This window comes from Staurois parvus, unplaced genomic scaffold (genome assembly GCF_062004578.1).
Source record: "Staurois parvus isolate SC_StPar_1 unplaced genomic scaffold, SC_StPar_1.0 ptg000233l, whole genome shotgun sequence".
In the NCBI taxonomy this organism is placed as follows: domain Eukaryota; kingdom Metazoa; phylum Chordata; class Amphibia; order Anura; family Ranidae; genus Staurois; species Staurois parvus.
Genome location: NW_028318029.1, coordinates 2,041,003 through 2,055,382, shown reverse-complemented (window position 1 = coordinate 2,055,382; position 14,380 = coordinate 2,041,003). Strand labels below are relative to the sequence as shown.

Sequence of the window (14,380 nt, the reverse complement as noted above, 5' to 3'; positions counted from 1 at the left end):
CTAGCAAACTTCAGATGGGCCCGGACATGTACTGGCTTAAGCAGGGGGACACGTCTGGCACTGCAGGATCTGAGTCCCTGGCGGCGTAGTGTGTTACTGATGGTAGCCGTTGTTACGTTGGTCCCAGCTCTCTGCAGGTCATTCACTAGGTCCCCCCGTGTGGTCCTGGGATTTTTGCTCACCGTTCTTGTGATCATTTTGACCCCACAGGGTGAGATCTTGCGTGGAGCCCCAGATCGAGGGAGATTATCAGTGGTCTTGTATGTCTTCCATTTTCTAATTATTGCTCCCACAGTTGATTTGTTCACACCAAGCTGCTTGCCTATTGCAGATTCAGTCTTCCCAGCCTTGTGCAGGTCTACAATTTTGTTTCTGGTGTCCTTCGACAGCTCTTTGGTCTTCATCATAGTGGAGTTTGGAGTGTGATTGTTTGAGGTTGTGGACAGGTGTCTTTTATACTGATAACAAGTTCAAACAGGTGCCATTGATACAGGTAATGAGTGCAGGACAGAGGAGCCTCTTAAAGAAGAAGGTACAGGTCTGTGAGAGCTAGAAATCTTGCTTGTTTGTAGGTGACCAAATACTTATTTTCCACCATAATTTTCAAAAAAATTCTTTCCAAATCAGCCAATGTGATTGTCTGGATTTTTTTCTCATTTTGTTTCTCATAGTTGAGGTCTACCTATGATGCCAATTACAGGCCTCTCATCTTTTTAAGTGGGAGAACTTGCACAATTGGTGGCTGACTAAATACTTTTTTGCCCCACTGTATTAGCAAGATAACATGGTCTACTATACACCACTATTGCTATGCATGTGTTTGTTATTTATTGTATATGTTTGTATGCAAAAATTACTGTGTGTCTGATATATAGTGAATAGGTTTGTTGCTCAGTAATCCATCTTGTGTTGAAACTTTTTTTCATAGTTTTGTAAGAATGTCATACCAAAGTGCTGTGAATTGTATTTGATATTATTTTAAGAGTGTTTAGCTTTAGTATATGCGTATAAATTAAAGGATGAAAAAACAAAACTAGACTAGAACTAGATTGCATTTAATTTGTTGCTAAATAGAATATTCTTACCACACCTCTTCAGTGTCTGAGATGCAAACAGCTATTCTCTGGCTTATAAACCACATTTGAGATCCGAGACAGTGATATTACTTTCATTGAAACAAAAGTGGATTGGCTTCCTTGGGCAAGAAGAAATATGCATGCTTTATGTCAGAATATACTTGCTTCCATCAAAAACTTTTCAGACAAGTGTTTTATTATATGATGAACTGCACCAATTAGCATATTCTGGACATTTCATTTTCTGTTTAAAGCATCATTGTAGAATCCATGGAATGTTGTGTTGTGCACATTCCTTAAAGGTGCCCATTAACATCAGATGACAACTGGAAGGTTTAAATGTTAGAACATTGTTCTTTAGAATTGTTGCATAAACATGCATGCTGTAACTTGCTGAGTATGCATGTGTGTGCACTGTGCAGACATCCTTAGTGCCAGCATAATCTGTCCCCCACAGATGGATAGGCCATTGTCTGTACAATTGACTTAATGGCTAAAGACATGTTCTTTAATACATTAAATCATTCTGTGCACTGCAAGGGATAGAATATAGTTTTCCAGCAGCCATGCTGAATTGGATAAATCTTCCACTCATTCAAATAGAAATAATTTAAACAAGGTGTCAGTCAATGCTTGCTCTGAGCATGACTAGCTCTACCAAAATTGTATCCAATTTCTTCTAGTTCTAAAGCACTGTATCCTTAATCATACACATCAAACGTGTGCAGTACATGAAGTAAAAGTCTGCATTCCAAACATGGGAAACTCTGATATTACAAATTTTATCAAAATTGTATCTACTCCCATGCACTAGTATGTTGGTTTATAATATGGTTCCCTGTTCTAGCCACTAGGACTTTAGTCCTGCCATTTTCACCCACAGTTATGGATCAATAATTGTTCAATTGCATAAATACAACTTTAGTAAATTTATAAATACAACTTTAGCAAATGACTATGCCAGAAAGCAAACCACTCTCCTGCCTGGGCGTGGGCTGGTGGCATAGTGACAGGTGTGCAGTACCTTGAAAAAATTCTAACAGTCCAAAAACTGCTCTGCTGGTGCTGCCACTCCGTACCTCAGAATCAAACCCGCCACATTTCAATAGAACCGTTTGTTTTTCTCAAAGAACGCTGTGGGCATACAGTTTGTTCCTTTTCACGTATTCTTTCTTCTAACTATAGTCCATTACTTCTTCCTTTGCTGAATTAAAATCACATTTACATAGCCTTATTACTAATTGGTCTCTTTACTAATTGCATAATTAGCAATTACATAAAATGCCAGTGAATAGGTTAAGATTAAATGCTTAAGGTAAAAACAACTTTATTACTATATTCTTTTAAAACCATAGAAATAATACAAATATAAAATAATCTTGCACCTTAGTCCAAGGCAAATAATAACATAATTAATCTCAGCAGGGGCCATGGTGTCAAGTTCAAATATCCTTTTGGATTCAGATGACATTTTCCATATGATGTTGCCCTCTTGCCAGTCACCTTTCTCACTCTCCACCACCTAGAAAAGAGGCACCTTTACAAAAATATTCCTTTATGCGTGCCTTTAGCTCTGAACATGTTGTGCCTACATACAGCTTCTTACAGAGGCACTTGTTAGCACAAATAACCTATTTAGTGTTGCACATAATACAATTCTTACCCTTATATCTCTGTTGTGTTTGGGGGAATATAAATTCCCCCATTTTTTTATCCTCCTCATCACAATAAAATTGTCAAGTGGCAATTTGTTTTCCTCTCAGACACAACAGCCATGCGGATGCAATTTTAAATCAGCAGATTATGGCATATTGTGTTCCCATGGTTGGAATTTAGCATTTGCTTTACAAGAGCATTCTTATGGCTCATGTACACTGCAGCTGATAAACCCATGTTTAGGAGCTGTTCAGTGTTTTTTTCAGCAGCCCCCTAATGTTTTCCTAAGTGTCCATGTACACATCTTCATTTACAGTCATTTACAGGCATTTGAGTTTACAGTCGTTTTTTTGAACGCAGAAAACTTGCGTTCAGCAGTCGATTGTATCAGCTTTTCAATCTCAAAATGCTTGTAAATGCGGCTAAACGCAGCAAATTGCGTTTATAAGCTTTTCCATTTGAAATTTTTTTCTAACTCTTCCAGTTCCCGATGCTGCCCAGAGCCTTTTTTCATCATAAAAAATGCATGCAATGCGTTTTCAAGGTACTCAACTGGACAAAAGACTGAACACAGGATGTTCCTACCAAGCTTGTCACACATTGTAATGACCAATTCACACCTCAGACCTCTCCCACCCTTGGAAACAAAAAATATGTTAATGACCATTCACACCTCAAATTCCTCATGAAGACCCCCTGGCAGGTGGTCTTAATGACTCACTCCACCAGACACCTTTCCCATCCTTGGAAACAAAAGAAATGTTAATGAGCAACTCACACTTAAGATAATCTCAAAATATACTAATATCTCTGCTTCTACTCTCTGTATTTCTCTGAAACAGTCTGAAATAGTTAATAATTTACCACTTTTCAGTGCATTCTGGGCATTTGGGAGGTCTCCTGTGCTTATCTTTAAAAAACGCTTCTAAATGCAAACGCACATAAACGCGTTATGCAAACGTGGCTAAACAGACGTTTTTTAACCAATTCAATACGGGCAATTTTACACCTTCCTGCCCAGGCCAATTTTCAGGTTTCAGCGCTCTCACACTTTGAATGACAATTGCACGGTCATACAACATTGTACCCAAACTAAAATTTTATCATTTTCTTCACACAACTAGAGCTTTCTTTTGGTGGTATTTAATCACCGCTGGGGTTTTTATTTTTTGCTAAATTAACAAAAAAAGACCAAAAATTTTGAAAAAAACACACGTTTTTCTTTGTTTCTGTTATAAAAGTTTGCAAATAAATAATTGTTCTTCATAAATTTAGGCCGAGATGTATTCTGCTACATGTCTTTGGTGAAAATAACCCAAATTAGGATGTATTTTTTAGTTTGTAGGAAAGTTATAGAGTTCACAAACTATGGTATAGATCTTAATATTGATCAATCCTGAAGTACTGACGGCCAATCTAATTTCTTGAGGTCCAAGAATATCAGAACAGTACAGATATCCCCCAAATGACCCCTTTTTGCAAAGTAGACAGTCCAACGTACTACATAAGAGGCATGGCGAGTTTTTTGAAGTTGTATTTTTTTTGTCATAATTTTTCGAAAAATGAAAAAATGAAAAAAATTAGTTTCACTATTTTTTTTTTACATATTGTCACCAGTGCAGTACAGCATCATCATATAACTGGCATGGCGGTGATCAGGGACACTGATTGGTGACAGTATGAAAAAGAAAAAAAATATATATATATATTTAATTTTTTTTATTATTTTTTATTACATTTTGTTTCTTTTTTTTAAGTTTTTTTTTTTCCTATTTCACTATGACCAAAGTAGTACAATGTTACCATAGTAACATTGTACTACTTTGGGGAAGTGATCAGTATTTATTTATTTATTTTTACACAATTTGCTTATAGCAAAGAATTACTTTGCTATAAGCAAGTATTTACCTGAATGACATCGATTCATTCAGGGTTTTTTTTTTGTGCTTAGCTGTGATTTGGCCACAGCTAATCACATGACATGTGCATGTGATTAGCTGTGACCATTCACAGCTAGACACTAGTATACAATGGATGGCATGAATGAAGCCATCCATTGTATACAACTGTCATGTGACCTGCTGTGATTGGTCACAGCAGGTCACATGGTACCGGCAATGGAGGCCGATACTCAGATCTGTCATCGGCCGTGTCCGAGGTACACGGGCGGTGACAGATCGCGCGGCTCTGCAGGAGCACAATCTGCGTATGTGTGGGAGGACGCCATATGGTGTCCACCCGGAACGCTAATGACATTTGCCGGCCGCCATTCGGCCATAGGGCGGGCGGCAAATGGTTAACCTATGTTTTTCAGCGTTCAGAAGTGTCCCATGTACATGGGGTCTTAATCCTTAACTAGTGCATGTGAATAGACACAATTTTGATACAATTAGTAACATGAGAACTATCAATGTGTGGAGTTCTGGCAGTTAGGTCATGTATATTTTTGATGTGGTGCATTAGGGAGAAATTGCTTTATAGAATAAAAGGACAGTGCTTTATAATTATGATCTAAATAATAATTATGGTTTAAAGAAAAGGACTTTATAATACCAAGTTCATTGTATACCAAAAAGTTATGAAACAATGTGCTGCATCCCAATTCTTACATAATCACAAAAATTGTGTGTTTTAATAGATCTTCTCACATAAAACTGGAGGGACTGAGTAAAATAATCAGTTTTTAGGAGATGTGTGTATATGCTTCTCATCTAGTCTGGTCTTGTTTAGGTCACCACACCTTTTCTGAAAAGGTCAAAATGTTTGAAAGGTCACAGAACTGGAAGGGCTAGGTTTAGTGAATCTCTGTCTTAAGTCCTGTTCTGTTTGTTGAAACTAACAGTCATGGAGAATATGACTTTGTCAGTGCATTTTAGGACACAAACAAGAGAGAAACAATTAATTGATGAGACTGTTGTAAGACTAATGTCAAAATATGTCTGTATTACAGATCCCCAGCTCAAGGGCATAGTGACCAGGTTATATTGCAGGCAAGGATACTACTTGCAAATGCACCCAGATGGAACTCTCGATGGAACCAAGGATGACAGCAGCAACTCTAGTGAGTACCTTTCTTATCTCATCTGTGATTATTGTTGATATTGTGTGTGCTGTTTGTTCTGTTTTTCCTCATTAGTCTTTTGTTTGCCAATTAACACTATCCCTGAGCTATGCTAAGGTTCATTTGAAAGCCAGAGTAAAGAAAAAGTGCTATTCAGGAAACAAGTGAGATGTCTTCTTTTATTGTTTCTTACTTTCTTGATAAAACTTCAAAAGCCCTTTAATGCCCCTCACGCTTGGCAAGTCTTTCTTTTGGTCCATGTAGCTATTATGAATTTAGTATCACACTAGTAAAAGAATACTAATGTACCATAATAAATGGTGTGTAGAGGCTCTTTTATCCATAAAAATTATGCTTGCAGTAATTGTTAAACAGTTGTTTTTAATATCTTGCAGTATATATTTCGCATTTCCTGCTTAGAGCATAATTCATTTTGTAATCTAAAAATTTAGCCATTATTTACATTGGGTTACAAGAAAATATGAAATATTAGTCAACAGACATGAAAGCATGCTCCATCCTTCTGGCTATGCACCATGTTACTCACATATTTAGAGTTTAACATGAAACGTTGCAACTTTTCCTAACTTCCACCCTCAAACTACAATCTTCCCCCACCACACACACTGTCCTATTTTCATTTTAATTACCTCTCCATGAACAGCTGTGAATGGACAGAGTAAATGTCCCATCTGCTACCATGGTAGAAGGGTCTTGTAGATCTCAATAAAGCACAAGTATGGTAAATTGTATTGTAATTGTACTGTCTACCCTTATGTTGTAAAGCCTTGCGTAAACTGTAGGCGCTATATAAATTCTGTATAATATTATTATTAATAATAATAATAATGTCACAGTACTTGTAGTCCATTGTATACTTCCTCCAGTCACATACTGGAGGGTGTGTATCTCGATACCCAACCTCCTGAGACCTGAGGCTGGGGAAAGACTGCAGGAGACTGTGCATTGCTTTGTATACTCCAATGCAATAATTTAATATATGCTTTTTTAAAAATAATATGGATTCATTTATTACTTTTTTGCAAAGGATGAAATTTGCTTTTAACTACCATAATAAAGCAGTACAAAGGGAAGTTATGATGTGTAGTCATCCAGAGCAACAGGTTATTTTTAATCAAAGCTGGTCACAGAGACTGGAGGGCAGTTGCTTATGGAGGCACATACAGGTGAAACTCGAAAAATTAGACCATCGTGCAAAAGTTCATTTATTTCAGTAATGCAACTTAAAAGGTGAAACTAATATATGAGATAGACTCATTACATGCAAAGCAAGATAGTTCAAGCCGTGATTTGTCATAATTGTGATGATTATGGCTTACAGCTCATGAAAGCCCCAAATCCACAAACTCAGAAAATTAGAATATTGTGAAAAGGTGCAATATTCTAGACTCAAAATGTCCCACTCTAATCAGGTAATTAAGCCATAACACCTGCAAAGGGTTCCTGAGCCTTTAAATGGTCTCTCAGTCTGGACTGAGTCAGTCTCAGTAGAATCACAATCATGGGAAAGACTGCTGACCTGACAGTTGTGCAGAAAACCATCATTGACACCCTCCATAAGGAGGGAAAGCCTCAAAAGGTAATTGTAAAAGAAGTTGGATGTTCCCAAAGTTCTGTATCAAAGCACATTAATAGAAAGTTATGTGGAAGGGAAAAGTGTGGAAGAAAAAGGTGCACAAGCAGCAGGGATGACCGCAGCCTGGAGAGGATTGTCAGGAAAAGGCCATTCAAAAGTGTTGGGCACTTTCACAAGGAGTGGACTGAGGCTGGAGTCAGTGCATTAAGAGCCACCAACACACAGACGGATCCTGGACATGGGCTTCAAATGTCGTATTCCTCTTGTCAAGCCGCTCCTGAACAACAAACAACGTCAGAACCGTCTTACCTGGGCTAAAGAAAAACAGACCTGGTCTGTTGCTCAGTGGTCCAAAGTCCTCTTTTCTGATGAGAGCAACTTTTGCATCTCATTTGGAAACCAAGGACCCAGAGTATGGAGGAAGAATGGAGAGGCACACACTGCGAGATGCTTGAAGTCCATTGTGCAGTTTCCACAGTCTGTGTTGATTTGGGGAGCCATGTCATCTGCTGGTGTTGGTCCACTGTGCTTCACTAAGTCCAGGGTTAACGCAGCCGTCTACCAGGAGATTTTGGAGCACTTCATGCTTCCTTCCGCAGATGAGTTTTATGGGGATGCTAACTTCATTTTCCAGCAGGACATGGCACCTGCCCACACTGCCAAAAGCACCAAAACCTGGTTCAATGACCGTGGGATTACTGTGATTGATTGGCCAACAAACTCGCCTGACCTGAACCCCATAGAGAATCTATGGGGCACTGCCAAGAGAAAGATGAGAGACATGAGACCAAACAATGCAGAAGAACTGAAGGCCGCTATTGAAGCATCCTGGTCTTCCATAACACCTCAGCGGTGCCACAGGCTGATAGCTTCCATGCCATGCCACATTGAGGCAGTAATTGCTGCACAAGGGGCCCAAACCAAGTACTGAGTACATATGCATGCTTATACTTTTCAGAGGTCTGATATTGTTCTATGTACAATCCTTGTTTTATTGATTGCATGTAATATTCTAATTTTCTGAGATTGTGGATTTGGGGTTTTCATGAGCTGTAAGCCATAATCATCACAATTATGACAAATCACAGCTTGAACTATCTTGCTTTGCATGTAATGAGTCTATCTCATTTATTAGTTTCACCTTTTAAGTTGCTGCACTGAAATAAATCAACTTTTGCACGATATTCAAATTTTTCGAGTTTCACCTGTATGTATGACTGGCTTGACTGACTATTTCTATTTAGCATACGGAGAAGGACACACTGAAGACATCTGCAGTCAATTAAAGACTCAAGTACTGCCCTTTCACAGTAGCATTTTTGTGTTCTGTCACTACTTACTGTATATCTAGGATAACGTATCAGAATATTCTGGTTAAGACAAAATTAGTTTTTTTTGTTTTGTTTTGTCACATGTGCTGAATTTTCCATATATCCTGGGTGCCAGATATTCTACACTGTATTTCACAAGAGAATAGAACAATTATGATATAATCCAGATACTAAAAGCAGGATGGAATGTGGAGTTGGATGGAAAGCTGGAAAAAATGTCTGATTTGTTGCTCTGGAATACTGCACTTTGCATATACTCTTTTCTTTTGCACTGACATGTACTGACATGTACTAGGAAGCACAGTACAGTTTTCCTTTGTGATTTGTGTATAATTTAATAGACCCAAACCAATTTTTAAAATTTTGCATAGAGTAGTGGCTACAGTAGATCATCAAATACCATACCTACTTTATTTTCATTTGAACATAAATGTAAAGAAATGTCACCTTAGACATTCAAGAGAGGGTGGTGCTTTTTTTACAAGCCTGGTCACATGTCAAATAACATTATTTAGTGTTACAAAAATTCCAGTGTGGTCCATAAATAACTAGAAAACCGGAACAGGCTTTTACAGGTGACAAATTACCTGATAAAACTGGCTGTAAATTCTACATGTGTTGATACTAACATATGATTTCTTATTAAATTCCCACCAAAGGTACTATAATTATGATATAATTTCACAAAATGTGGTCCATAAGCAGGTAATTTGCAGAAATCCATTTCAGCTTGTCAGAAATCAGCTTTTGTTTACTTAAAGGTATTTAATTGTACATGACAGTATGACTGATTCCTATGTTGGTACACATCAGTGAAGGGAAAACTTCTAGGCTTTGAACAAGTACAAACCTAATAAGCTTGGGACAAAAGCCAGCATCCTAATGTTAATCTAAAATAGGGTGTAGCGCTAAAATAGTTATAATCATATGCAGACCATAATAATAAGATCATAAAATAATCAGTGACAAAGTGCTGACTGCAATAAAGTGACTCAGTGGTATCATAGAATAGTGTCACTCTCAAACATTAATATGCATATATGTACATATAATAAAGCAAATAAATACATAAAAGTGGTAAAGAGCTGACAATGAAATAAAATGACTAAATAGTGATAAATTGCTTCACTATATAGTGACCAATGATGTATAAGGTGTCAAGAAATCAATCAATGATCCTCATATAGTCCAAAGTGAAGTGCATAGGAGATCATGATGATCTTCAATATCTGGTGGTCTTATCCTGTATGGTGGTGATGTGGCCAAAAATGTAAAGACTGCGCACTCACCAGATGCGCAATCAAAGTGCACATTTAGAGATAACACTCTCAGTAACATGGAGGTCCCTTTAAGATGGAAAAGGTATGGTGTCCCTCACTACTCAAACTCCGCTGTCAGCAATGGCACAACTGCTCTGTGGGTGGATAAAAGCTCCCTTTCTGTGATCAACTGACAGCTGGGAGACAACCAGCTGAAATCCTAACAATACTATGGAGCTGACCAATCATAAAGATAAAATCAAACTGTCAACCATGTTCATAGGAAATAAAGAATCACCCAAGTGTGAAGATGTTTCCTGAAACTTAATGGTTCAGTCTTGATCTGGAGATAACAGCAAAGAATTCCAAACTGCCCCCAATGCTCTCCTAGGATTGCTCACTCTCCAGCTCCTCCAATTCACAGGCTCCCCAATTAATGTCAACTTTTGCAGTCCAGGACCAGCAACCCCCCAGATTCCAAGTTGTCTCTCCAGCAGGGAGATCTGTCCAGGCGAGGAAAGTGCATGCAGGTTCACTTCAGTTCCCTGGCAACTGCACACCATGTGGAGGAAAGAAGCGCGGAGTCCACACAGCCTATAAATTGGAAGACTAATAAATCCAGCTATACATTTTACTTTAACAGTGAAATAAACATGGATTGAAATCCTCTCCTTTTTTAGGAATAATTAAAAACCTGTAGAACCACTATATAGGTGTTTCTGTTTAGATATCACCTTTTGTTTTTCGTTCCTCCACTGCAGTGTAAGCATTTCCTGCCTCTATTTTGGTCCTTGCTTTCATTTTATTGCATTCTTTTATGTCTGGCTCAACTCTGTTTTTACTGCTCACATTCATGACATTCTTGAGTATTCTCTCTATGTTCAAGCCAGAATGCTAATCCCCGTATTCTGCTAGTCAACTCTAATCACCTTGTCATACCTTTTCCAATAGACTTCTGTTAGTGCAAGGGGGGTAGAACAATGCTCCTTGAACTAATCACAATTTTGCAAGCAAATACACTTGCTCCAAATATCTGGCAGAGTATGGCAAATTATATGTGTGTGTGCATATATATATATATATATATATATATATATATACACATACAGGTGAAACTCGAAAAATTAGAATATCGTGCAAAAGTTCATTTATTTCAGTAATGCAACTTAAAAGGTGAAACTAATATATGAGATAGACTCATTACATGCAAAGCAAGATAGTTCAAGCCGTGATTTGTCATAATTGTGATGATTATGGCTTACAGCTCATGAAAACCCCAAATCCACAATCTCAGAAAATTAGAATATTACATGCAATCAATAAAACAAGGATTGTACATTTTATTTATTTATTACAGGTACTTATATAGCGCCGTCAATTTACGCAGCGCTTTTTTTCATATATATATTGTACATTCACATCAGTCCCTAACCCTCAAGAGGTGTACAATCTAAGGTCCCTAACTCACATTCATACATATACATACTAGGGACAGTTTAGAGAGAAGCCAATTAACCTACCAGCATGTCTTTGGAATGTGGGAGGAAACCGGAGTACCCGGAGGAAACCCACGCAGGCACAGGGAGAACATGCAAACTCCAGGCAGGTGGTGCTGTGGTTGGGATTTTAACCAATGACCCTAGTACTGCCAGGCAGAAGTGCTAACCATTTAGCCACTGTGCTGCCCTACATAGAACAATATCGGACCTCTGAAAAGTGTAAGCATGCATATGTACTCAATACTTGGTTTGGGCCCCTTTTGCAGCAATTACTGCCTCAATGCAGCATGGCATGGAAGCTATCAGCCTGTGGCACTGCTGAGTTGTTATGGAAGACCAGGATGCTTCAATAGTGGCCTTGAGCTCTTCTGCATTGTTCGGTCTTATGTCTCTCATCTTTCTCTTGGAAATGCCCCATAGATTCTCTATGGGGTTCAGGTCAGGCGAGTTTGCTGGCCAATCAAGCACAGTAATCCCACGGTCATTGAACCAGGTTTTGGTGCTTTTGGCAGTGTGGGCAGGTGCCAACTCCTACTGGAAATTGAAGTCAGCATCCCCATAAAGCTCGTCTGCGGAAGGAAGCATGAACTGCTCCAAAATCTCCTGGTAGACGGCTTCGTTGACCCTGGACTTAATGAAGCACAGTGGACCAACACCAGCAGATGACATGGCTCCCCAAATCAACACAGACTGTGGAAACTTTACACTGGACTTCAAGCATCTTGCAGTGTGTGCCTCTCCATTCTTCCTGCATACTCTGGGTCCTTGGACTTTGGACCACTGAGCAACAGACCAGGTCTGTTTTTCTTTAGCCCAGGTAAGATGCTTCTGATGTTATTTTTTGTTCAGGAGCGGCTTGACAAGAGGAATACGACATTTGAAGCCCATGTCCAGGATCCGTCTGTGTGTGGTGACTCTTGATGCACTGACTCCAGCCTCAGTCCACTGCTTGTGAAAGTCCCCAACACTTTGGAATGGCCTTTTCCTGACAATCCTCTCCAGGCTGCGGTCATCCCTGCTGATTGTGCACCTTTTTCTTACACATTTTTCCCTTCCACATAACTTTGATACAGCACTTTGGGAACATCAAACCTCTTTTGCATCTACCTTTTGAGGCTTTCCCTCCTTATGGAGGGTGTCAATGATGGTTTTCTGCACAACTGTCAGGTCAGCAGTCTTTCCCATGATTGTGATTCCTACTGAACCAGACTGAGAGACCATTTAAAGGCTCAGGAACCCTTTGCAGGTGTTATGGCTTAATTAGCTGATTAGAGTGGGACACTTTGAGCCTAGAATATTGCACCTTTTCACAATATTCTAATTTTCTGAGATTGTGGATTTGGGGTTTTCATGAGCTGTAAGCCATAATCATTACAATTATGACAAATCACGGCTTGAACTATCTTGCTTTGCATGTAATGAGTCTATCTCATATATTAGTTTCACCTTTTAAGTTGCATTACTGAAATAAATGAACTTTTGCACGATATTCTAATTTTTCGAGTTTCACCTGTGTTTATGGTATTTCTTATTATCACTGCATAATTATTTATATATTTATATATTTATTGAATATCAATATCATTTGTATTATATTAATTATGAATGTGGAGTTTGGTTTTTAATATTTTGCACTACCTATTTATTTTATCAAATTGTATTATTATATTAGTTTAGCGCTTCACCATTTATTGGTTTACTTTGTCATATCCTGAGGTATAGGGAATAGGTGATAGCAGCTGGCACATTTAATAGGGGCCTGTATATAGATTCTCTATGGGGTTCAGGTCAGGCGAGTTTGCTGGCCAATCAAGCACAGTAATCCCACTGTCATTGAACCAGGTTTTGGTGCTTTTGGCAGTGTGGGCAGGTGCCAAGTCTTGCTGGAAAACAAAGTCAGCATCCCCATAACGCTCGTCTGCGGAAGGAAGCATGAAGTGCTCCAAAATCTCCTGGTAGACGGCTGCGTTGACCCTGGACTTAATGAAGCACAGTGGACCAACACCAGCAGATGACATGGCTCCCCAAATCAACACAGACTGTGGAAACTTCACACTGGACTTCAAGCATCTTGCAGTGTGTGCCTCTCCATTCTTCCTCCATACTCTGGGTCCTTGGTTTCCAAATCAGATGCAAAAGTTGCTCTCATCAGAAAAGAGGACTTTGGACCACTGAGCAACAAACCAGGTCTGCCGCTTCTGACGTTGTTTAGGAGCAGCTTGACAAGAGGACTACAACATTTGAAGCCCATGTCCAGGATCTGTGTGTGGTGGCTCTTAATGCACTGACTCCAGCCTCAGTCCACTCCTTGTGAAAGTCGCCAACACTTTTGAATGGCCTTTTCCTGACAATCCTCTCCAGGCTGCTGTCATCCCTGCTACTTGTGCACCTTTTTCTTCCACACTTTTCCTTTCCACATAACGTTCTATTAATGTGCTTTGATACAGCACTTTGGGAACATACAACTCCTTTGCAATTACCTTTTGAGGCTTTCCCTCCTTATGGAGGGTGTCAATGATGGTTTTCTTTACAACTGTCAGGTCAGCAGTCTTTCCCATGATTGTGATTCCTACTGAACCAGACTGAGAGACCATTTAAAGGCTCAGGAATCCCTTTTCATGTGTTATGGCTTAATTAGCTGATTAGAGTGGGACACTTTGAGCCTAGAATATTGCACCTTTTCACAATATTCTAATTTTCTGAGATTGTGGATTTGGGATTTTCGTGAGCTGTAAGCCATAATCATCACAATTATGACAAATCACGGCTTGAACTATCTTGCTTTGCATGTAATGAGTCTATCTCATATATTAGTTTCACCTTTTAAGTTGCATTACTGAAATAAATGAACTTTTGCATCATATTCTGTACTCAGGTATCACTACAGGTAGTCAGTATCAC

The 14,380-nt window shown here is 38.9% G+C and overlaps 1 protein-coding gene across 4 annotated transcripts in view; it reads left to right on the top strand.

Moving 5' to 3' along the window:
• FGF14 (fibroblast growth factor 14) overlaps positions 1 to 14,380 on the top strand; it is a 705,563-nt gene that overhangs the window by 497,413 nt on the left and 193,770 nt on the right. For all 4 annotated transcript variants that reach the window (XM_089679953.1, XM_089679956.1, XM_089679957.1 and 1 more), the window contains exon 2: positions 5,683 to 5,793. In XM_089679953.1, the coding sequence (XP_089536079.1) occupies positions 5,683 to 5,793 (111 nt within the window). The remainder of the gene's footprint in view (positions 1 to 5,682; positions 5,794 to 14,380) is intronic.